At 52.7% G+C, this 24,330-nt stretch overlaps 7 protein-coding genes across 7 annotated transcripts; 3 read left to right on the top strand and 4 right to left on the bottom strand.

Moving 5' to 3' along the window:
* Nucleotides 1-1,850: 1,850 nt before the first annotated feature.
* MIC33 (putative mitochondrial 2-oxoglutarate/malate carrier protein) lies at nt 1,851-2,954 on the top strand (the record flags this gene model as incomplete). Its single annotated transcript, XM_051498677.1, has 2 exons — nt 1,851-2,851; nt 2,906-2,954. 2 exons carry the CDS (start codon nt 1,851-1,853, stop codon nt 2,952-2,954), a joined length of 1,050 nt encoding a protein of 349 aa, XP_051350951.1.
* A 1,118-nt stretch (nt 2,955-4,072) lies between these two features.
* Nucleotides 4,073-5,253, bottom strand: J4E92_007313 (uncharacterized protein; the record flags this gene model as incomplete). Its single annotated transcript, XM_051498676.1, has 5 exons — nt 4,073-4,398; nt 4,454-4,588; nt 4,650-4,983; nt 5,042-5,079; nt 5,139-5,253. The coding sequence occupies 5 exons, from the start codon at nt 5,251-5,253 to the stop codon at nt 4,073-4,075; spliced, it is 948 nt and encodes a 315-aa protein (XP_051350950.1).
* A 2,523-nt stretch (nt 5,254-7,776) lies between these two features.
* On the top strand, nt 7,777-8,517 carry J4E92_007312 (uncharacterized protein; the record flags this gene model as incomplete). Its single annotated transcript, XM_051498675.1, has 2 exons — nt 7,777-7,781; nt 7,899-8,517. 2 exons carry the CDS (start codon nt 7,777-7,779, stop codon nt 8,515-8,517), a joined length of 624 nt encoding a protein of 207 aa, XP_051350949.1.
* Nucleotides 8,518-9,432: 915 nt separating this feature from the next.
* J4E92_007311 (uncharacterized protein) lies at nt 9,433-10,425 on the bottom strand (the record flags this gene model as incomplete). Its single annotated transcript, XM_051498674.1, has 3 exons — nt 9,433-9,919; nt 10,036-10,310; nt 10,372-10,425. The coding sequence occupies 3 exons, from the start codon at nt 10,423-10,425 to the stop codon at nt 9,433-9,435; spliced, it is 816 nt and encodes a 271-aa protein (XP_051350948.1).
* Nucleotides 10,426-10,782: 357 nt separating this feature from the next.
* Nucleotides 10,783-12,707, bottom strand: J4E92_007310 (uncharacterized protein; the record flags this gene model as incomplete). Its single annotated transcript, XM_051498673.1, has 2 exons — nt 10,783-11,568; nt 11,616-12,707. 2 exons carry the CDS (start codon nt 12,705-12,707, stop codon nt 10,783-10,785), a joined length of 1,878 nt encoding a protein of 625 aa, XP_051350947.1.
* A 374-nt stretch (nt 12,708-13,081) lies between these two features.
* J4E92_007309 (uncharacterized protein) lies at nt 13,082-13,954 on the bottom strand (the record flags this gene model as incomplete). The annotated part of the gene is made up of 1 exon (XM_051498672.1): nt 13,082-13,954. One exon carries the CDS (start codon nt 13,952-13,954, stop codon nt 13,082-13,084), a length of 873 nt encoding a protein of 290 aa, XP_051350946.1.
* Nucleotides 13,955-15,201: 1,247 nt separating this feature from the next.
* On the top strand, nt 15,202-17,047 carry J4E92_007308 (uncharacterized protein; the record flags this gene model as incomplete). Its single annotated transcript, XM_051498671.1, has 4 exons — nt 15,202-15,207; nt 15,616-15,681; nt 15,728-15,816; nt 15,865-17,047. 4 exons carry the CDS (start codon nt 15,202-15,204, stop codon nt 17,045-17,047), a joined length of 1,344 nt encoding a protein of 447 aa, XP_051350945.1.
* Nucleotides 17,048-24,330: the final 7,283 nt, after the last annotated feature.

The raw sequence follows: 24,330 nt of genomic DNA, 5'->3' as shown, positions 1-24,330 counted from the left end.
GATGGGCTCAATGATACCCAAAGGTGCAAATACGTAGTTGCATTTCAGCGGAATATGTTGAGATAACTGACAGGCCGCGCAATCTATGCGGCATAGTACTTGTCCCGTAGTCAGGCATCAATCTTCTCAACAGTACCTGCGCAACCCTTTCGTTTCTTCTGCCAGCGTTCAGACCGGCCGGGCGCCTCCACATTCCCGACCCTGTGCCGAAACCTAGCTGACCTACCATTCACCCACGGACATGGTGTCGGCCTAGATCTGGTGCCCTGCATGATATTTCGCTACAATATTTCTCCGCTCACAAAGTAGTTCACAGCCTGTCGTCACTCAAAATGTCTTCGGCCGCGGATACCTTCGGGTCACTGGTGGTTGCAACTTCAACCGCGCACCTGGGCGAAAGGCCTCAGCACCGCCCCGTCCAACGCTGAGGACCCTGATCTCGCCCAAAAGAAAGCGATCTCGCCAGTTCATTCCGATCTGCGACACGGCGGTATATCAATACCCAACGAATGAAAAGCAATGTGCGTACACGCACGTCGGGTTGGAACGACGCACGGATGCACGTTGTGCGCGCGGAAACCGCAGTCTCATCCGGAAAAGCACAGTGAGGTCACTGCGCCTAGTAACAGGGTACCGCAACCACAACGTGGTGTACTGCAGCACAGGTCCGCTCACAGTATTGTCCATGACATGTGACAGGATGCGCTGCGTTGAAGTTGCGATCGTTCGATTGGCCGAAGGCTGCCGTTACAACAAACGTCATCGCTCACATGCAAGCGGTTCCGCATGTGGCGCACTGGAAACGGGATACTATGTGCCTGAAGATCGTGTATTACTCGAGCAAGACATTGCGCAATGGTATGAGAGCCTCAACGGTGCAAGGAAGACCGGATGGCATGGACACGCGACATCAATGCGCCCAGCTCGTCCCGCTCCGCCGTGCACGTTAAACTTCAACATGGGAGCCTGTGAAGTAAGAATGGCATCAGAGTTCCAGAAATCAGCGTAACCCGATTGGCCCAACAGCGATTGGCATCAGGTAGGACGAGCAGCAGTTCATATCAGTGGCTCGCTGGGGCAGCTCTGCGATGCGGGGAAACGCAGCCCACCCCTCAGTTCATGGCACCGGTCGACTGGCTGGGCCTGTTGACAACTAAGAACAACAGATCATCGTGCTGCTTTTGTCCTCCGAGCCTCTTCACTCACAGCCTCGTCCATAACTCCATCTTATCTGCTACTTCAATCCAAGTTGCATCGTCGCATAGTCGTTTGATGCTAGGAAGCGGGTAGTCGAGCGCATACCACCCTACCCACTAAACCCGCGACCCACACCCCACTTCTCCGACGCGGACTGGATCCTCCGCACAGACGTCAACGCACGAGGTACGCACCCAACGTCCCATCTTCCTCTTCACCGTCTTTGAGCATCCACAATGCGATCGCCACGGGTGCAATCGGAAAGAGAAGGGTTATCGCACGTGCGCGCGCCTTCGGAAATGCACACATGTCCGATTACATTCTTTCCTGTGCGCCGAGCGAAGCTGTACATCTAGATCGTAGCCGGCTAGCTTGCGACGTCCACGGCCGCGGTGTAAGGCGCATGGGAACTGCGTCTCAGGCTGAGGCTCTGCCAACACCTCACGGACGCACGTCGTAGTGCCATGCTGCTGGGATATAGACCCGGCCATGGAGTCTCTTTTGTGGGCTTTCTTACTTTCTTAGTTACAGTCTTTCTTCACATTTGGTCTATTTCCAGTACAGCATAGCGACAGCGATATACCCCACGGGTCTTCCTTTCCTGCATTATCTATTCACATATCAAGACTGCGCAAGCTGTCACTGACAACGCAATGTCGACAACAGCAGCTGCCACTTCGCAAACCCTTAAGATGCCCGCCGCACGCGCTCTCGAGAACGCAAAGCAATCTTCAGAAGCTGTTCTAAGCGACGCATCCTCCGCCATGTCCAAGGCCGCCGAGAACCCCAAGAAGGCCACCGCCGACTTCCTACACACACCCTTCATGCGCGCGGCACTGCCCTTCGTAAACGGCGGCATCGCAGGCATGACAGCAACAACCGTCATCCAACCCGTAGACATGGTCAAAGTGCGCCTACAACTCGCCGGAGAAGGAGTAAAGACCGGCCCCAAACCAACCCCCGTCACAGTCTTCCGCGACATCATCGCCCAAGGCAAAGTGCTAGACCTCTACACCGGCCTCAGCGCGGGAATCCTGCGCCAAGCCGTCTACACAACTGCGCGCCTAGGCTTCTTCGACACATTCATGAAGAAACTAAGCGCGCGCGCCAAGGAAAACGGCACAGCCATCGGCTTCAAAGAGCGCGCAGGCGCGGGTCTAGCTGCAGGAGGTCTCGCCGCCATCGTCGGCAACCCGGCGGACCTCGCCCTCATCCGCATGCAATCCGACGGCCTGAAACCCGTCGCCCAACGCGCAAACTACACCTCCGTCATCGACGCCCTCGTCCGCATCAGCAAGCAAGAAGGCGTCACACGGTTATGGGCCGGCAGCTACCCGACCGTCGTCCGCGCCATGGCACTCAACTTCGGCCAATTAGCCTTCTTCTCTGAAGCTAAACAGCAGCTCAAGAACACGTCTTTGTCGTCGCGCACACAGACTCTGACTGCGTCGGCGGTTGCGGGCTTCTTTGCGTCGTTCCTGTCGTTGCCGTTTGACTTTATGAAGACGAGGTTGCAGAAGCAGACGAAGGGGCCGGATGGCACCATGCCTTATAAGGGTATGTTTGATTGCTTCAGGAAGGTTGCGAAGGAGGAGGGGCTGTTGAGGTTTTACCGTGGCTTTGGGACGTACTATGTCCGTATTGCGCCGCATGCGTAAGTTTTTGTCCTTTGGCTTGATGTGAGGGTGTGTGCTAACGAGTGTGATAGGATGGTGACGCTTATTGTTGCTGATTACTTGGGCTTCATCACGAAATGAGAGTGACAAGATGAATTCTTGCTTTTGATGGGGTTGAGGCGTTGGGAGTGAGGGTTTCATGGCGTTTACACGTGGCTGCTATCGCCATTGATGTTGTCTCGGCATTGTCTTCTTTCATTTGGGTCCTGAGCGCTGTACGCGCTGTTCCTTCTGGTTCCCAATCGCCTGTGTGGGCAGCAAATAATGTCATCACGTTTCGCGGTGCTCGTGCACATGCAGATACTACAAGTCTTGATCTGCTACCACTTACCGCTTTATCCAATGTGACAGTGCTACGTCTTGCGCATTCACTACCTAGAGGCCTCATATTCGGCAATCACAACGCGGGTGTCTTCTCTACAGACCTTGTTCCACTGCATGTAGCTAGCCGCACACCCTAAATCTTATCTCGTCTTGGGAGTCTCGTGCAGAAGCGTGAAGGCTGCAAAAAGGGATGGATACTGCATCTTTTGCATCGCATCTGCGTGCAACGCAGGAGTGATTGCACAATGAGTATGTATCGTGGGAACAGGTAATGGGGACGACCTCTGGGCTTTTGACTGAACAAAAGATCCTATATGGCTACCTGGGCTCGATGGCCGAGTTTACAAAGCCTCTTGCAGTGATTCGGTTTCAGCTATTCAGTAACGACATAGCCAGTCGCTGGCCCACTGTCCACGCTAGACCCTCAGCGTGTCTGAGCCGCGCTGAGATCTGCAGCAACGCAAGCTCTGTCGCAATAGCGATGTGAAATAGTGTATACAAGGCTCGGGTGAAACAGGGTCCAGGCGCCTGCGCTCAAGAGATTAGCGCAGGTATGTGGTACCTCGGCCTACGCAGATTGGTCGCATGAAAATGTGGGGCTCAAGCCCCTATCGCCGAGCTCCCGACCTCAGACTTCATCTCTAATGTTCTTCCAGGACGTGTTCCCAACTCAGCAGCGCCCTTGGAAATGCAGATACAAACAACGACATCACGTGGCATCAAGGCAGTAGGATGGTAGCGACAGCATGTATGTTTGTACGCATACGACGTATATAAGTTCCAATGTGGCCCACCGACCAACCAAAAGAAATCCTAGCAGCAATCCGAGTGGAAAGCCTTCAATCTTCCCGTCCCCATTGTGTGAGGCCGAAGCCTTAGACTCCCCACTTCTCAATCTTCTTGTAAGACTTGTGCAAAACCGTCCCGGCCCGCCTTGCAACGCTGGTGCGCTTCACCACACTGACAGCGTCCTCGTCAACATCAACGCAGCCCGAGCTGCCGACGGTCTCGGGTGAACAAAGCGGAGTAAGGGTCTTGGTGCTCATGTCGCAGAACTGATCGTCGGATCCAATGAAGTCGGGGCCCCAGGATGTGGCAGAGTTGCAGAGGTCCGCGGCAGTTTGGCTGGTCCAGTTGGAGACGATGAGGTACTCGTGCATCCATGTAGGGCGTTCGGGAATGCTTCGTTTGGCGGGTTGCGCTGCAGGAGAGGGTTAGTTTGATCGTCTTGTATATACGGGCATGGACACACATACCTGCAATTGGTCCACTGTCTCCTCCATAGATGGTCGAATCGCATGTTTTCTCCTCGTCAGCGACCTCCTGGACACTGCTAGCATACGCATTGGTAGTGAACTTGAGTGCTGCGTTCACGATATCGTTTGTTTCGTCTGCAGAGGTAGACGTCCGAAGTCAGTATATGTCTCACATGCCTCCGTAGTCAGAACTCACCTTTGTCGAGCCAAGTACACGCGGGGACGTATGGCTTTGAGCTGTCTTTGAGATTGCCTGCAGACTCCCTGCTGTTGTACCACCTCTCGCCACAGTGGCGGCCAATGTCGCCAGTCCAAGCCCCTCCATCCGTATCGTCAGCTTGGTTGACGCTGATCCAGGCGATGCAAGTGGCATCATCGTTGTTGGACACGCCAATGTACTCCGCTCGCCGACCCGAGCCTTGGTCTACGGTCACATCGCAGAAGCTGCCAGGATCAATCCCACAACCGCCTGCCTGCCCGCTGAAGCGATTGCCTTCGCCCCACGCGTACACTGCGGCGATCGAGCCACCCTAGAGTCTTCTTAGTCTTCACCAGTCTTTTGGAGAGACTGTTGTGGGCGCAACTTACCAGACTTTCAGACTCTTCGCCCACTCCGTGAAGGCCGGCTAGAAAGTATACCCGGTTAGCGGTGGAGTCTTCGATACTACTTTAAACTGTATCCTACCTTTAATCCTGATGCTTGGACCCTGGGGCTTATTGTCGGGTAGTTGGGATTCGGTAAAGGATACGATTGTCAAAGCACCGCTGACAAGGCCAATTGCGTTGAAGAAGCCAGACATCTTGAGCTTGATGATGTTTTGCGCGTGTGAATATGATATTGATGAGTAGTGAATGAGACTTGCAAGCAGTGATGGGGTCGGAGGCATATCAATATATAGGATTGTTTCCAGAAGCGAGCAGTATCTGACGGCGGATTTTGTCGACAACCCACGTGTGTCCGCATGCTGCCATGATGGTATCATGGTGCACGTAATCGCACGCAGCCAAGCGTATACCTGTAAGCATATTGATTGAAGTGGTACGAGGTTGACTGTGCCTCCGGCAAGCTCGGTGTATAATCACACATGGATTGGGCAATTACCTAGGTAACTGTTGAGTGAAATGTATTCCTGGCGCCTAAGTGCATAACAGAACTCCACGTGCTCGCTTCCAGCGGATGAATAGCTCGGTTACAGCTCAACAAAAACGTATCTCAATGAATCCAAGACCTTGGAAGTATTGGTTGTGGCGGGGTCAAGTCATGGGACGCGTGCTATTGTGGTGCACACGAAGGTGTATAAGGATATCGTCTTCGAAGCGGCTGGTGCAGAGCATCAATTCCGCAACATCTCAATCAATTCCAGAAGTCAATTCCACAGCCTTCACTTTCGATCAACATGAAACTCTCTATTAGCCTGGTTGGCATCTTCCTCACAAGTGCTTTCGCACTTTCGGTCAAACGACAGAACGGAGTTCCCGACTGCATCGACGGCGATAGATCCGGAGTGGGCGATTCATTTGGATCCAGTGAGTTCAAGCAGCCTGGCGTGGATCTTTACTATTCAGTGATATGATCTGACATGTACGCATAGAGCCTGACTGCGAGGACGAGTGTTTCATGCCTGAGCAGTCTGGGGATGGGGTGGAGCAGATCTGCCGAGGCTATTGCACCACGTTCCCAGTAGCCACTGGGCCACTGGTGTGGAACTGCATGGGCTCACAGTGAGGCTATTTGGATGAGTGTTCGAGATTGGAGAAGCGTACGTAGTAGCAGATCAGTTTCGACGTGATTGCGTCTATGAATAATTACCTTGAATCGACCCACTATCTTGACTCCGCTTTCATAACTCGTATGTGATACTCTTACGGTACCTTGTACCCGCTCATACAGTACTTCGGTCAGCAGATGTCTCGGCATCTGCTTCCAAAGTATTCATCTGGACACACTACCAAGCCAAGAAGCATCACCGGCATGCCATACAGCATCTCCGATGCAGTGTAGTCAAGGATGTACAGCGATCCTTACTTGGTGTGTTGATAAAGTCACAAGATATCGTCATATTGCCGATGGGTCTGTCACCAAGAAACATTGTGTCACCAAGATCATCTTCCGCCAAGATCGTCCTCCGCCAGATGTCATCTTCTCGAGCTAGAATAGATGCGATAACTTCTCCATATCATGCCTGAGAAGCTTAATGCATGCAATGCGGCTACAGCCCGGGTAGTTCGACTAGAGTCGGCAACGTTGCATCTGCCACAAACGGACACAAAGTTGTCACTGGAGTACGAAGTAAGCCAAGATGGAAAGAGCGGCATGATTCATAGTTGAAGATCCTGCCCTCATAAACAAGGGCATCATCCTTCCCATGGCCCACAGCCGAAATAGTAGTTACACAGAGCCACTCCACAGTGAAAGGAATATGTTGAGTACCGAGGTGTCTATCACCACTCAACTTCTATTGCATACCCAGGCAGGTACGCCTTCGCCGGGGCACTCTACAGCACGAGTACCTACCTAGGTAGGTACGAATCCGGTTGGGTACCAATTCGAAGAGTCCGCAGTCAAGAGACAGATACTTAGATACCCTTCGTGATGAACGTTACAAGATGACGTCGGCCTTCGGCTGAAGCCGAAGGCCGTACATACGATCCGAGCCAACGGCAACGCTCGTGGGCGTGCCGGCCCGGTTACGCAGCGCGCGATATCAGTGGCTATCACACCCATTGGCACTTTCTCTTGGGCTCATCTTGGCCCTTTACCAAGATGGATAAGTCGGCAGGTGCCTTCAGTTTTATGCAGTTGGGGATAGAGCCGTCGGGCGTGATTAATTGGAAGGTGTGATTGGAGCTGCCAAGCCTCGTGACACAGCGCCTAGCGAACTGTGCCACATAAGCATCTTGGCCCGCGGGGCGAGCGGGAGCTTGGCGATCTCGGGATGCATTCCGTAGCTTGGCACCACGCCACATCATAGTGGACGGCAGTAGAGCATTGCTGAAACGGGCATTCCAACTTAACCGGGCGCCGTCCTACGGATATCGGCTCATGCATGATGCCCAGGTGTGGTTGCAATCTAATGAGCGGAGTATCCGGTGGATGAGGACGATTTTACCCGTGGACGCAGTCGACTTGGCAGACTGCAACCCTATTATGTTAGGCCTCCCCAAAGAAACATGGCATCTGGATGAGGGCTTCGGAGCTTCTCTACTCTCTGTTGCACAAACGTTCAGCTTGTTTGCAGGCTATCGTTTACTGATAACAACGCCCCGAAATCATCACGCGCACAAGACTACCTGGACATACATCGCCTGGGCATCCCTTCGCGATGCAGTTCCTAAATACCTGTAGACTGGCATCAGTCGCTCTACTGTTGTTTCCTTTCAAAGTACAAAGGTACGTGTCACCTACCGTCCGCATCTATTGAACTCGTCGACTTATTCTCCGCAGTGCCGCCAATTTGACCTTGCGCTTCTTCACGGAGAGCCAAGATGACACCTGCTCTTTCCGCAACAGCAGTGAAGCCCTGACGTTTACCTCATCGAGCATTCCCACCATGGATCATTGCTTCAACCTAGAAGATATCTTCGGCGGAAACACCACCCAAGGTTTCGTCAACCAAAGCGCCTACCCACCCTTCTCAGCCACGGCAGGCATCAACTGGTCCGTAGAGAACGCCGCATTATACAACCCCCAAGCGAACTACACCAATGTTCTCTACCACCTACACGTGCCAGGAGCCGAAGCAGCCGAACAGTACGCAGATCGCCGCGTGAACATTTACCCTGCTAAAGACTGTTACAACGCGGACCCGAACAGCGACGCCACCATGCCACCACTACTTCCCTGGTATGGCTACGACTGCGTCAGTGACAGAGATGGAAACTGCGGCACGATCGAGTATGATGTCCGCAGCTTCTACCTCCTACCAGGCACAAGGGAAAGGGATCAGTCAGGCCGATGTTTATTGTCTGCGAAATGGGGTGCTGCCTCGAGTATTTACTCGTCTTCTCGTGTCATTTTAGGCGCCGCTTTGAGCGCGTCTCTGGCCATCTGGTATGCCTGGTAGTCATGATAGTCCTGTGTTAGTTTTGTACTTGACAAGCAGTCGCCTACATGAACGCCTTTCGTTGAACTGTAGATCGTATACAAAACTATTTATACCTGTACATGGACTATGGAATGTGTTCCAAACTATATCACATGTTCGCCGACGCTACCGTCACTAGCCACCTCGTTAACAATACCACTTTTGAGTGTATCATCCTACCTTGTTCTTTCTCATCCTCTCCTTCCTCATGTATTGCCACACCCAACGACACGCAGTGTAAAACCCACACCTAGACCATCATGATAGGACCCCAAGATCTCATGAAATGCAGCGCCCCCGTACTCCGCAAGCACTGCATCAGCCAGCGAGCGACACCGCAGAGCCACATAGGCAGACAAGGGAGCACAGAACAGGACAAGCAAAGCAAACAGCACGGAGAAGATCGAACTGTGCGCAACTCCCGCAAATTCAACGCTCTCGTGAGACAAAGTGATGCTTAAAAGACAAACGAATAGTGACAATAGAGGAAGCGGGACCATGACTGACACCATCTGAATGGACGGCCCAACAAGGTGCGCTCCACACTGTGACTACCCGACGTAACTGGAAAGTCACTATCGCCTCATGTGTACTGAAGATGGTGGGGCCCGCCCTTCCACGACCTCAGTGCAGAAGCGGCATGCCTTCAGCATGACAATATGATGTGGTCGGCGAAGCTGGTCTCGCCGCCCACATATACCAGAAACGATCCAAGACACCACCTCGCACCTAACAAACACGCGAGCGAGGATACCGGGGTAAGCAGCCACGAATATCATACCATGTGCTACAGCCATCACATCCATCGACCCCTCAATACACAAAGCTACACCCCCACACATCTCATCCACTAACCCCCTCCATCTCCAAACCACACCCGGAGGCAACATGCCCTCACCTCCTCCCACCACCAATATCCTGGCCCAACCTATACCCACTGATCTTCTCCCACTCAATCTTCTGCCTCGTAATCGGCAACTGCCTCCTCAGCGCCTTGAAAGCACCTTCACTCAGACTACCAAACGCCCTGTTAAGATCCTCCTGATACTTCTTCTCCTCAGCAGCAATCTTCCTCACGACCTCGCTTCCATTCGCACTGGCGCCCGCACTCAGGCTCACCTCCTTGGTCGTAAGCAGACGCACGTTGCCGTCTTCGTAGTAGTGCACGTCTACTTTTATGCTGCCGGTGATGGAGCCGGAGGACGTGTCGTAGATGTAGGAGCTGCGCCAGCGGCCGTTCCAGTAGTTTGTGGGGGAGTACTTGTTTGCGACCGTGATAATGGCGAGGGAGGAGGGGGAGGAGGGCACGGGGTATACGCCGTGAGAAGACTTGGGGTAGTGTTCTGAGGCGTGGGTGCTGAGGGACTTGTTTAGGCTCTTGCTGTTGGGGTGAGGTTAGGTTAAGCTTTTATGCGGCATGGGTGTGTTGGTAGCCAATGGGTGTGCGAGAGGGATGCGCGGAGATATTGGCTTGGCGGGGGGCGGGGCGGAACGTACAGGAGCTCTTCTTGTGCGCTTTCTACGACGTAACTCTGCACAGCGCTGGCTTTGCCCGTGGCGTGGTCAAAGTCGAAGGAGCTTTGTGTGTCGATGTCGTAGTAGCGGCCGTCGCCTAATGAGTTGTACTGGCTGACTAGGACCTCGGTGCTGCCGCCGGGGAGCTTCGTTGTGGTGAATTGCTCCTCGTTGTACTTTTGGAAGGCGGGCGAGAGCTCGTTTTGGACGGCGTCGTCGCCGAGGATTGACTTGATTGCCTTGGTGACATCGGCGAGCTGTGGTGCTGTTAGCAGGTGCACTGTTGGGAGGGGAGCTCTGTTTTGGTGGGGGAAGTACCTCGCCAGGCGGCGCGCTGTCGATGAAGGAGGAGAGAGCTGCTGTGCGTGACATAGCTGCGATTTGGCTATGTAGCAGAGGGCGGGTATGCTTCTGTGGTTGTCTCAATTGTTTGGCGCGTCGTGGAGTTGCGGGCGGACGTCGAGGCGCGCAGCCGCTTAGTGGGGCAAGGGCCAGCAGGGCGAACAGGGGTCAAACATCCATGTGCCCATAGTCGATTGCGGAGGAAGCTACGCCAACAATGCAGTACACGGGGACGATATTCGCAGTTCTTGTTTCATATTGAATTTGGAAATTGACAATGGGTATCTATATATATCGAACAACTATCGTTGGCCTCATTAACCCTAGAACGCCGCGCTAAGATTGGATCAATGCTAACAATATCCTACAAGAAGTCATCTATGGCCATCACTCAATGCTCATCTTCATCAAGCCGTCATTGGTATCTGTCATGCCCTGCAGACCTATCCGCTTTGGGCCCAGTGTTGGCGTCATGCTCATGCTGCCTCCACTGTTTGAACGCTCACCGTGTGATTGACCGCTGATCGATGTCTCCCGACTGGCTTTGGGATTCGTGCCCCAAAGACTGCTGTCTCTCTGTGCGGGCGATTGCGAGATGACCGGGCTGTTGTGAACACTGAGGCCTGGGGAAACAGCACGCCGTTTGATCGAAGCTTCGTCAAAGTCGTCGTCTCGTCGGCGTTTGTTCGACTTCTTCAAAGCCTCAGCTGCTGTGGGGGGCTGCATTGGACCTGGTGTAGATGCTCGGGATGCTCCGCCATTCATGGAAGGCGAGTCCATGTTCATGTCCTCGCTCATTGCGGATGACTCTGCGCGAGGGAAGGATGGCGGTGGAGTATGTGCGGCGCGTTGGTTCCAGAATCCGTTGCTTATCGAGTTGCGACCACTGTGAAGACTACCGAATGCACCAAAAAGTCCCTTAGACGTTGATCCGTCCAGACTCATGTTGCTCTCGCTGCCCTCTTCCGGCACACCCTCGAGCGGACCGTCCAGCCCGGGTACTGTGGGTAGTAGATTTGGCGATGATTGTGCGGTGTTAGAGGGCCGCTCCAGATCCGTGTCGCTTTCTCTCACTTGTCGGATGATCTCGGCTTCGCGGCGGAACTCGCTATCAACAGGTGCGGCTTCTTCGAATAGCTCCGCTCGGATGCGACCGAATTGCCTCGATTTGGGCTAGTAAAGTTAGCATCTGATGTCTGCGTGACAACGGAAGTACATACCAGTAGATTGCCTCTCCGTGTGACAACCCGCCTCACCACACCTGGAGTCTGTGGCAGATTACCGCCCTCGTCTCCGCTGTCATTACCAGACGAGATGTGAAGGTCGTTGGCAAAGAGCGACAGGCTCTCTCGTCGTGATCCCGCTTTCCGCATAGCCGCTTCTCGCGCAAAGTACCCCGTGTCTTTGCCGTTTGGCGGCGATGCTGGCCCAGGGCTTGCCATGGAGCTGTGTCCGCTGGCTGAGCTGGAGCTCTTCCGACTACGACCCTTGCGCAATCTTGCCCTATGCATGCTCGCGAAGTTGGGCTGTCCACCAGGCGAAAACAAGTTCGACCAGGCGTTACCGGTATTGAGTCCGGGGAAGAGAGTGTTGGTCTTCGCCTGCGGGGTCATGATCATAGGGTCGTCGTTATCCTCAGGGTCCAGCGGGTCCACCTCGTCCGAAGAGCTACTAGAGTCCTCCGAGCCCATCATGTTGATGCTGCCGACAGAACTGGACGGGGCGGTTCTATCGCCATGGCTCCAGCCGCCTTGCATGCTCACATTGGGCGAGTCCAGCAGCATCGAGTTGGAGCGAGGCTTCCGCGGCGGTATCTTGATGCCCTTCTGCGTGATGGTCGGCGAGGAATCCGGCGAGGATTGGTCGGGGAGGGTCGAGTGGTGGAGGTTGGTGCAGGCTCTCGAGAACTCGGCACCGCGCGACCGTCGGGGCAGCACAGAGGCAGGCGACGCGTACGTGTTGCGCGAATCTAGCTGGGGCGAGAGGGGCACACGGGCAGCGAAGTGGGCGGGACTGGGCATGGGCGACTCTCGCGCAGGCATTTGCAGCGACAGGCCTCGCGAGAGGAAGTCGGGTCGACGCGGTGTGCTGGGGCTGGCGACGATGGTCTGATCATCTTTGGACATGCGAGCGGGTTCGCGGAATTTCGGGGAGGGCTCAAGACGGGGCGTGCTGTCCGAGAGCGACCGTGCTTTGGGCGAATTCGTCTTTGACGGCGTTGTCGCCAGTTGAGGTTGCGACTCCATCATGGCTCCCTCGCCCTGTTCGGCGGTACTGCGCTCGCTACCGATGTCTGGCGTCAGCGTCAACATTGAGGTGGAAGGTTGATATCACAGGAAGCGACCTGAAACGCATTCTCTCAGCAGCGCGCTGTGATCAGAGTCAAATTGTCGGGACTGGTGAATGGCCCGTCCGTTGAACGTCAATGTTACGAAGCGGGGCCTCTCGTCACGTGCAAGCTACCGTCATGGGTGAACCATGCTGTGAGGCTTTACCTACAACCACGCCCTTTGAATATCTCTGAAATTGAAACTTTTGTAGCAAAGGCTGTTTGCATCAACTGTAGTACTATACGAAACATATTAACAACTTCCATACGCCTTCGGTATGATGTTGATCATGACGCGTAGGCCACCCATAGATCACCCGTGCCTTCGTACCCCTGAACACTCTTTTCATGCTATTGCTAAGAGTCCACAATTCCTTGCACCCACTCAATGTCCTCCCAAGTTGCTTCCCAGATGTTGAGGACTGTCATTGTCCATTCCTTATCCTCGCGCTTCATGGTGCCAATGCAGCGGCAGATCCGCCCTTGCTGTAACAGTCTTCTGCTGTCGTACTCGAAGAGCTGCACCGACTTCCAGATAGCAGCATTATACACTGCCTTGATGTAAGGTGGCTTGGCGTGGAAGAGGTCGCAGAAGGTGAACTGCTGCTCTGTACTAGTCCGCTCAGAAGCAAGCACTCTGGCATACATCTCAATCATGATGTGCTTCCCTGATTTGGATGCCTGACAGCTTTGGTTAATCACTTCACCGATGCGGAAACATGTCCTGAGCAGTAGGTTTGACGAAAGACCGATGATGGGTGAGCGATCACGGACAGCCTCTGGAAATGGTGGCCTGACAAATGGTTTGCGTATCTTCGATGAACCTAGATCGCCAGTTGCGGCTTGCAGGCGCGTCGTGAGAGTGACCGGGGAAGTGAATTGCTTTGACACGGGCTGACAGGTCTTCTTGTCAGGACTTCCATCAAGTATGATAGGGGCATCCGCACAGGTGCCGGGAGGGTGACGCAGTCTGTCATCGTCCCTGTCCCCGGGCTGCACAGAGCGGTTCAAAGCAGCATTTGCAAGGTCAGGACATGCGTCGTCAATCTCGGATGTCAATGTGAGCAGGTCATCATCGTTGATGTCAAAGTCGAAGTCGTCTTGCGCAAGCATCGAGTTCTCAATCTGAAGTGGTGCGACGGGAGCATCAAGTTGTTCAGGTTCACTGGTATCAAAGTCGTTATCGTCGAAATCAAACTCGCAGAGTGCGGTCGGATACTGCACAGACATTGCGGCTACTGTATCTTGGCTAACATTTCGTATGGTTTCAGGACTCGCGAAACCATAATCTGTCACATTGCAGGCTTGACTGAGGTGGTCCTGGTGTGAAACCGCCGTTCCGTTGCCGGTTGTTGTCGATCGTGGTGTTTGCGCATCGTCAACAAATATTGACTGCGGCGTTGTCGTCGATAGTGAAGCCTTAGATCTAGAGGCTGCGGAATTGCGTGCAGGCTTCTTTGTCCGAAAGCTCTCCGACACACGAGGTTGATCGGGGAGTCCGTTTCCTTCCGGATTCACGCGTCTGCCATCTGATGTGCTCCCTTGGACGGCCAACCGAGGTCGCTTGCGTCGAGGTTTTGGAGGCGGGCTACGCGGCAATGCCGGCGAAGGAGCATGTATCTCGAGATGCGTTGGCTCGTCCGCGTCACCAAGACCAAGATAGCGCGCGACAGTAGAATTGTGTCGCCGTCGCTCGTGCACGGCGGCTCTCCGGCGCGCCTGGTTCTGCTGCACGGGTGCCGCGGTTGACGAAGGAGGCGTCGATAACTGCGTCGAGGGCTGATTGATGGCCGTGAAACTAGAAGTTGACGAGCGAATGTGATTGCATCTGCATACTTCAGGTTAGTTCAAGCGATATGAGATAAAAGCAACGTGTAGTGAGAAAAGGTGAGTGAGCGCGCGTCGGGCTTCTCACGCGTCATCCCCAGTTCGTTCTCTCGTTGTCCCCGTGTCCCCATCGTGATGCAGCGCGTTCGATGGATCCATGCTGACTCTATGCGTGAAGCGACACGATAAAGTATGGAAGCGGAGTGAGATGTGAGGTGAAGAGGGTTGGTGTGGTGGGTCGCGACTTCCATGGTCCCTTACTCAGCCCAAAGCCACCCCACTGCGGGGGGCTTGCGCCCGACCAAGCAACCATAGCTTCATCTTATCGCGTGCGCATAGGCAACCATTACTACTTAGACTTCCGCTACGAAGCTCTGCCACCAGCTCTGACTTCCTGCAAACTTTGCACCACTCGTCAACACATGTTCCGTTGAACCCCGAGTGTTCTATTCTTATCTGTAACACCGGCTCTCTGCTTCCAGACCGACCCTCCGACCTTTCTCAGACCGTGGTGCAAACACCAGACCCTGATTCTGTCCAGATTCGTTCTGACAGCTAAGCAAACATCCTGTTCGGGGTGCTTTGTTTTTCTCGCCTCCCAAATATAGCAGGTCTTACCCTGAAGGGTCAAACGAAGCGACAAACGTACGATGCCTGTAAGTTCTTCTTCAGAGTCGTTTCTCCTTAAGGGCGTTCAAATACCATGTTCTCTTCCGCAGCAGCCCCGTTTCATTCATCCTTCAAATCACCATTCCTACCATAGTCATGATTTCCCACGCTTCTTGGTACGACGGACAACCGCTTCTCTACGGAGAGACGCTTCGTAGAACTTCTTCTTCGTATAGCAGTGCATCTTCTGAACTGCAAGCACTTCCCTTATACCGCAAAAGTCTGTCATTATCAAGCGAGTCGTCAGTCGAGGCGTCAATCGAACCCCCTCGCAAAACACTTCACCACCACAAGGACCCTAAAGCATATGCGGACCTTCCGATTTTCGAGAACCCTTGCCCGCTGTGCTTCTTTGAACACTGTCACACGGTACTAAGAACATGGATCAAACGTAGAAGCACGCTTTCTCGGCTGTCACGGTCCAGATCGATCGATTGACGAGCGAGCAATACGAGGAGAATGTAAGTTGTTCTATCGAGATTGCTGGTCTCATGCTAATTAGTACAGGATGTCGGTGGTGTCGTTGATCTCATCGAGGTCATCCGCATCCAGGCATCTGGTCCTACGGAAGCAGCACGAGCTCTGCGTAAGAAGCTGTAAGCCATATTCCCGCACATCCACAATATGCACTAACAAGTCCGCAGCAAGTATGGAAATGTACATCGCCAGATCCGCGCGCTTGTCATAATGGACGCTCTGATTCAGAATGCTGGTACAAGATTCCAGAAAGCGTTCGCGGATGAGCCACTTCTTGAGCGACTCCGCATCCTGGCTAGGGACGACACAGTCGATGCTGAAGTACGGCAGAAGGCCAACGTTCTGTTCCGAAGTTGGGCTGTCGCATACAAGGGAACGCCTGGCCTTGAGCGGATAGCTGCACTACACAAAGAACTTCCTCGTACCAAACGTCCTCAGCCACAACAATCTCGAATTGTGCGACAGCAAGATGCCGAAGCTGCGCGCGAGCGTGAGGAGCATTCGCAGTCTCCTCCCAGAAGCAGGCGACCGGAGCCACCCCACACTTCTTCTTCACGAACCACCACACCTGTTGTCCTCGGTGCCGGTACCCCTCTTCCAACAACCTCACTTTTCAAAAGGGATAAGAAGGACAAGAAGAAGACCAAGGGGCAGCCGTTCAACCTCGAGAAGGAGAAGGGCCAGATGCTTGAGACAATGGCATCGGCAAATGTCGCCAGTACGAACCTACTGAATGGCCTGCAACTCATCAACCGAGAGCAACAGCGTGTTAGCGAGAACGCAGAAGTTATGCGACGCTTCGAGACGTGCAAGCAACTGCGTCGCCAGATCTTGCGCTACATCCACTTGGTCGAGTCCGAGCAGTACATTGGCGGTCTTCTCAACGCCAACGACGAGCTAGTCAAGGGCCTCATGGCATTCGAACTCATGGATAAGAGCATCGACGATGACAGCGATAGTGATAACGAGGAGGGTAATGTGTCTGCCGCTGAAGCAGCTATGGCGAATATGGGTTTCAATGAGTCCGCCCCTCCGAAGCCGCCTAGGCCCACGAGCATTCCCATGCCTCCGCAGCGCGTCGAGCCGGACAGTGAGCCGGAGGAGGATGAGGATGACCCGTTCGGAGACAGTAACGGTAAGACTACTGCAAACATTCTCTTTGGCCTAGCTAACGCGCCACAGCTGTTAAAACACCCTTCGCAGAGAAGGGCCAACCGACCTGGAGAGACGTCTAAGCTATCAAAGACACGATACGGACACGACCTGCATGTTCAAGGCGAGACACGGTATTGGGCTTTCCTCATCTCATGTTCAGCAATACCCTTTCCTACCGTTTCACCATCTAGATAGATCTCAATACAACATTTCCACAACATCTGCCATGCATTTCCATCTTCTGCATGCCCCGCGCGCGCCTCTGACCGAACGCGCGGCATTAGCCACGTTCACTGCCACGCGGGCGACGTCATGCAGCCCCTAGCGTCGGCCTGTCATTGGCCTAGCGCCACGCGCAGCATTGAAGCAGGGCTGGATGCCCTCTGCGACCGTATTAATCTCCCCTTTGCCTCCTCGACAAGACCGCCTACTATCCCGCTACAAACCTCACCTTTCACGCACCTTCATCGCATAAACTGTTAGTCCAGCCCTGATCTCGTGGCCGCGAACACCGCTAACGTCATCGCAGCGCAACTCCGTCATCTCTCTGAACCAACAGTCACGAACCCGCGACCGTCAACCTCCGAGTCATAACACGTCGTAAACTCACTCGATCTTCGCATATTCATACCTCGCAATGCCTGCCTCTACCAACTCTGTTTCTTCGGCCGCTGGCTCGATCGTTAAGCCTCAGGGCGGAAAGTGCAGCTGCATCAGCACCGATGACTGCAGTTGCTGCTGCATTCCCTGCACCGTCATGTAAACGCGACGACAATATGAAGAGCCGCGTGCGGCTTCTACGGACAACAGCACATGTGCGTGCCGGAGCGGTGACGGACGGCACGCGCGAGGCGAGTGGCACGATAAGGGAAGGACGATTGGCATACGGTGTTTTGGGACATTTTGAGCGACCTCATTAGGTATAGCGAAAGCGATCACATGCGCTCAAGGCAATGAGGCTTCGAGAGCTTTGATTTAGGGTTCGGAGTCTTCTGGAGTGTTGCATTGGATTGATGGCTTTATACCAATACCATACCTATATTTCGAATTACACAATTCGTTCACATATAAACTCTACATCTGCTTAGCAAGTGTAACTTTACCATGAAGACGCGTCTTGTAAATTCACTCCCAGTCAATATCGTAGACATGCCTACTCTGAATTGTCAAGATACACCAGCGCCAAGCGGCCCCATCTGAAGCTAGTCCGGCAGCCGGGCAAGCAGGGCTGAAGCATGGCAGTTGTGGCGCGCTGGCGCGATGACATGGCGTCACCCAAGTGCGCCCGAAGCCTATTGCCTTGTAAACCTCATTTCTGACATCTCAACCCGATTCTCACCGTTGCAAACTTCTCTGGATCATATCTTTTCTTGTTGTACATATCGCATTCTATTTGTAAGTCGGGTTGCCATGGTTTGATGCATACATTCGCTAATGGGTCTGATAGTGCTTGAGACGCCAACCCCCCTTGCGCACATCGAATCCTTCGTCTCCGCCCTTACGACTCCATTCGGTATCGCCTCTTCTCGCATCGCATCGCATTCATCCGCCGCACAGTCTTCACCGTAATCAGCAAATATGCCCGCGTCTACAACTTCGAGCACGACGTCTATCGTCAAGCCTGGTCCCGTCAAGGCGCCATGCTGGTGTGGTGATGATTGCCAGTGCTGCGTCATCCCATGCACCGTCATGTAAAACTCGACGATGGATAGAGGGACGATGAACATATATACCAGGGCGCTTCAGGAGTTACTTCGTTTGGATATGTTGTTTGAGCATGCGCTTGGGAAAGAGCTGGATAGGAGGAGGAATGTGACGAGGCACGAATCACGCATCGCATTGCTTGCTATTTATTGCGCATCTTAGCGTGACGTGCTGTTATGAAATGATGGTATTCCTATCTGCACCAAGTCTCTCATGGCAAACCTGTCGCTTTCCTAGTCATCGGAGGATCGATCATCTTCCTCAAAAGATGACACAGTCACGCGACGAAGCCGGCACCGCCATCGAAGACTTACTACCAATTACACAGCTATGCAGGATTTTGTACATGTGGCCTTCCGCCACAAGCTCTCCTCACCCGGTCGCATCGGCGTCACCTTTTGATCAAACTCGACGGACCTTTCCAACCATGCCGCTTTCACGGCTACATCAGCTTTTTTGACTTCAAATGACATACCACCGTAAACTTGCATTCCGTGAGTATAGGTAGCACGCAAGTGTACGAGAAGTTAAAGGAAGCGCATATGGCAGAGGATGCGAACAGCCAGACTGTGTTTGTGTTACACAGTGAGTTCCGGCCCCCAACTCTTGCGGCGCAGCGAGGCAGACTCTTCATCCGCTGTGCCGCATGCGACCCGGCAAGGTAACAGCCACATCTTCAGGTACTAAACGGTTATGAATCTCCTTTCTGCGCTTATTCTCCACAAAGTCCAGTACGGGAGCCCATTCTGAGTCCATCTCAATGGCTCCAGCTGAGAGTTACGAGAAGGAGCCTCTCGAAACGCTGCCACGGGAATCATCACCAGCACGAACGCCAAAGTCAAAATCACATCCACCATCACAGTCATTATGCACTCGACCGCGTCCTCCGTCTCCTAGCAAAACAACCATTAAGCCACGGCATCCTCGGGTTCGTCGCAACAGACCACGCACTTTCTGGAACATACGCAACACGACAGCCATGCTCACGTGCCTCATTGGCATCCCATTCGCTTGGATTACCTACTTCTTCACACTTCCCTGGGTCATTCCCTCCGTACACTGGAGCCCAGTCCTCGCCTTTTTCTTTCTCCCGTGGTGGGTGTACACGGCTGCTACTCTTTGGAGAAGGTACAGGCGTTATAGAATGAACAGGACGATTGCAGATGACGAGGCTGTCACTGGGTTGTTGGATGCTGACGAGATTCTGGAGGATGGATTGGATCTGCATGCTGTTGGATATAAGGATGGAGAGGAATTCGGATTGAGGAAATGAGAGGGTGTTGAGACAGTGGTGCTTGTGGCGGTACACGCTCATCGATCATATGTTTGGCTTATGTACTACCTCATACAAGGAAAAGACCGAACACCCTAGAGCCTATAATAAGATGAAAACCTGCAAAGGAGGTGGCCTAATAGTATTGTAGGCTCTACGGTGTTCAGCTTTTCCCTTGTATAAGGTGGTACTAATGTCTTCATCTATCTTGACGCCACTTAAACTAGGGAATCGCTTTTGCTTCGGGTTGCATATGCTGCCAAGAATATTTCGCTAAGATGAGACATCAAGTGGCGCAGCAAGGCAGATTCCCTAGCGCGTATGCTGTACGCTACTGTGCCGCATCGCGCAGGAACACCGCCTCCCTCTACTCATATATTCCAAACGCAACTTCTCTTGCTGCGTTTCCTGTACGAGACCATCTCCTCACTTCTCGTCAGCATTGGATCACGATCACAACAATATGTTTTCGCAGAAACAACAGTCTTTGCCACAGCCCTCGATTTACAGCGAGAAACAGCCGGATTCCCATCCACCACGAACCAAACTTCAATTGACCCTTCCACCAGGTCTTCGACAATGGTGGGACGACCTTGATCGCTTTCGCTACGAAGACCAGCAACTGTCCTTCCGCACGTTCGGGTTTATGACCTACGACACGTTCCTCAGATACATTACGCTGCACATTTTCCGGTCTCTCCAACCACACGAAGTTGTCCGTCGTCTGTATCATCCACTTTTGTTTGCAATCGTGGGGGTCATTATGGACTTGTTATGGAAGAAAATGGTGAAGGACAAGTGGAGGGTGAGAAGAACAATGGGTGATGACGAAGCAGAAATCGGGTTAATGAAGAGGAGCGACTTATCGGACGAAAAAGTGGACTCGTATGCAGTACGGAGAGATAACGATAAGAGAGTTGAGTTGGCGAAGAACCAGGGATTCAGTTGGAGATGGTGGACAGGACGTGAGATGGCGAAGAAACAGGGATGCGGTTGGAGATGGTGTGTCGCTTTTCTTCTGTGGCAAATTGTATGCGGTGGTGCAATGATGTTGACTGCGGCGTGGTGGCAATATGGAACGGATGTACGTGACATGGCCCCATTCCGAGCCACTCATGACAACGTGTCTTCTTGAAAAGATGACTGGGATGTACGTATATCTTCGATGGAATCTGCTCGATCGTCTTTGCAATTCTCGTTGCGCAACAACCAGTCTTCTAAACAATCTTTATCAACTGCTCGATCTTTCACACATTGCAGGTGGTAACGAACAATGACCACACAAACACACTTCCCGACTCAAACCCTGCCCACAACCTCCTCTAAAGAGATCATTTCACCGAATGTCGACAGCGAAATACCGCTCTCTCCTCCTAGCGCAACACCAATCTCCACAACCGATGATGCCGAAATCGAGGGCTTCTCGATCTATTCTCTCAAGATCATCTTATACACGTCGATCTTCTTATCGATCGTCGCATGCGCTGCATACGACATGTGGTATCTCGAAGATGCGGTGGCCAGTTTCCTCCTCTTCGGCGCACTCACCTCATTTACGAACATACTATGGAAGCTGTGCGGTCGGAGACTGTTCCGAGAGTGGCGACACAGGAGGGCCGTGTTGGATGAGGAAACGAGGTTGACGGATCAAGATGAAGCAATTGTTGAAGGAGGAACTGCCATCGAGGCATTTGATGTCGGCGATACGGACGACGATGTCTGGTGATAACGTGCCTAATGGGCTAATTTGAGCTCCTGAATCCCTCTTACAAGCACTTCTGTAGAGTTTTCGTTCTCCAAGGTGCGGCGCACTACTGTTGATGCTTTTTCCCGCGCGTGCTGCAATCGGCGGCGTTGTCGACACGCGAACCTGCCACGTTGCCTTGCTGCCAAGTTTGCTTTCTTTTGCGCGCCGTCTTCCATGTTTGCGATTGTTAAGAAGACCTCAAAAGATCTTCTCTCGAGTTTTTGAATGGCTTGGACAACTCTCTTGATCATGGCGCGATCGTTTCCACTGACTTCGTCTTCGAAGCTTGCTGGAGAATACCGACGGTGATGTTCGACAGTGTATATGACCGACGGATGTTCGCAAAAGATTTGTATAGTCTGCAGTTGGATATCTGGCGGACATCGTTTCTTGATCGTGCTGGAGGCCAAACCGAGAGCGTGTAATATAGCAAGTAGTTCAGCTCTTTCGCGTGTCTTGACATTTTCGGTCGGAAAGTTTGCGCGTGTAATTCCGTATCTACGCTCTTCGGTAGGCTGTAATTCTGGCATCAAGGCGCCCGTTGTTGCGCATCTGGCCTGCTGTAAAACGCCGATACCAACACCCTGCCCTTTCACGTGGTCCACGGCAGTATGTAGCAGCAACTCCAACTTGACCTTTTCTGGCGATACGGAGTCCATCGTGTTGAGCTGATAGCGTTAGATTCTCGTTAGTTCGTCTCGTTGTGTGGAGTGCAGTGAGGAATTGAGCGAGACGACTTTTGCTCGGGCCAACAACACCGGACTAGCGAGACGACTGTACCACGGTTGATATGTACCTAACGCGCTCTACGAGGACAACTTGGTCATTACGATTAAGCACCTGCCTATTGGGCTATGTCAGACAGGAAAGCCTAGGCGAAGATCACATGCATCAAAAGACTTACCTTAGTCGCCTTTCTTTCCCATCTCTTCGTCATCTCTATTCTTCTCTCTGACCAAATATTTCAACAAAGGAACTCGATGCATGAATCGTCCTACCCTCCCAGTCCATTCAATAATCCGAGTAAACTTCTTCCAAATGGTAAGTACCAGAAGGGTCAGACCTGTCGTAAGCAAGAAGTACAAATATACCCAGTAAGTCACTCTCGGGCCTCGGTTACTCGGGGAGAAGTCAAAGAACGTGGTGCTGAATAGGGTTGCCACGAACGTTCCAGGAAGGAACACTAGCGTGATTGCAGTTATGAGTCGCATATCGGCGCCGTACATGTGGCTCAGCTGGTTGTCTCTTTGCTGTAAATTCGCGTATACCTGTAGTCTTAAGCATGCGCATTCAACAAGTGGCTAAGAGGTGTACATACCGTTTGTACCATGGAATGAACAACTTTGTTGCTTCGATTCGCTGTGAGGCTGATGTTCGCTGAGTATTCTCGAAAATACACCATTTGCTCTTGCAGGCCGGTAGAGACATCGTTGCAATACACATCATGAAGGCTTTTAAGCTGATCCTCCAGACGATCGAGTGTTCGAAAAATGCAGGAACAAAAGTACTCAATGGTCGCAACGCGAGATGAGAGTACCTTTAGCCGCTGGAGTATTCCCGTGACATCTGCGATCTGGTCCATGATATTCTCGGACTCCTCTTCATCGTTGTAGCCTATCGCCGTCTCTACTGCTTCGCACTCTTCAGAAACTTCTGTTCCTGTTAATCGGATCATGTATACGTCCATGGAGAGTAGGATCACAGGTGCAAGAAGTGGATTTGACGCAAAGGTCTTCGCACTTTCGAGACGTTCTATAAGATCGTGAGCCTCTCGTTGCACCACGAGGCACACGCCGAATGTCCTTCGCGTTTGGATGTCGTGAATGACCGTAATCTTATTCGTCAAAGCTTGGACATATCCTGTAGGTTTCGTTCAGTATGACTACCCTGACAGTAACATATTTGGCTGGAACGGCCAAAGTCTTGCAATGATGGCAGAACCGATAAAATTAACTCACCCTTCCAGTGGAAATTGCCTAGTATAGGGGAGAATGCCATAGATACTTCTGGAGCCGCCCCAAACGAAGGAACGTAGCTGTATGGGATGCGCCAGCCTGAGCGCAGAGCTTCGATGGTGTCTAGTGAGTAGGGAACAACGTTTGGTCCACGATCGTTGTATAGACCGGCAGTCACGATGCGTTTAGGGCATCAGCGTAATCTACCGTTTGGAAGGTGGGCATGCTGACAGTTCCAGAGACCATTTCGTACCCGGAGTTGGCGCAGCTGTTCGCGCACAATGAGCCGATATATCACTGTCTTGTAACATGTCTTTCATGTACTTGACACCATCCTACATACATTCAGCGTCGTTAGAATGTTTGGTATAAATATCTACCCACGCTGTCTTGATATATAGACACAACCACGTGACTCTGCTGCGGGGCCAGCTTTTCTGGCCTTTCTATCCATTGTTCATACCGCCATGGAAGATGGTCGATTGTCGCCATCACAGTATGGCTTGCCTTCCGACGATCTGTACGAGCTCAGAAAGCTAAGAAAGCTTCGATCGAGTGAGGAAAAGGGTGCGTTAAGTATGCGAGCCAAGCGTGCATCAGGCTGAAGATAAAGTCCTCCAGCTTACACCGGATAAATACGAAAGGCATACATTGCAGGCAGATCAGTACAGTTTCGACGAGTCGGAACGGCTACCAACACACAAGGCTGAACGACGCTACGACAGATCGAGCTTTTGTCGCTGATCTGCAACACATGATACTGCAAGAAGTCAAAAATTGAAGTCTTGCTTACCATGGT

This window comes from Alternaria infectoria (genome assembly GCF_024043175.1).
Source record: "Alternaria infectoria strain BMP 0036 chromosome Unknown scaffold_12, whole genome shotgun sequence".
In the NCBI taxonomy this organism is placed as follows: domain Eukaryota; kingdom Fungi; phylum Ascomycota; class Dothideomycetes; order Pleosporales; family Pleosporaceae; genus Alternaria; species Alternaria infectoria.
The sequence above is the reverse complement of the archived record's forward strand: the minus strand, read 5'-3'. Positions and strand labels throughout refer to the sequence as shown.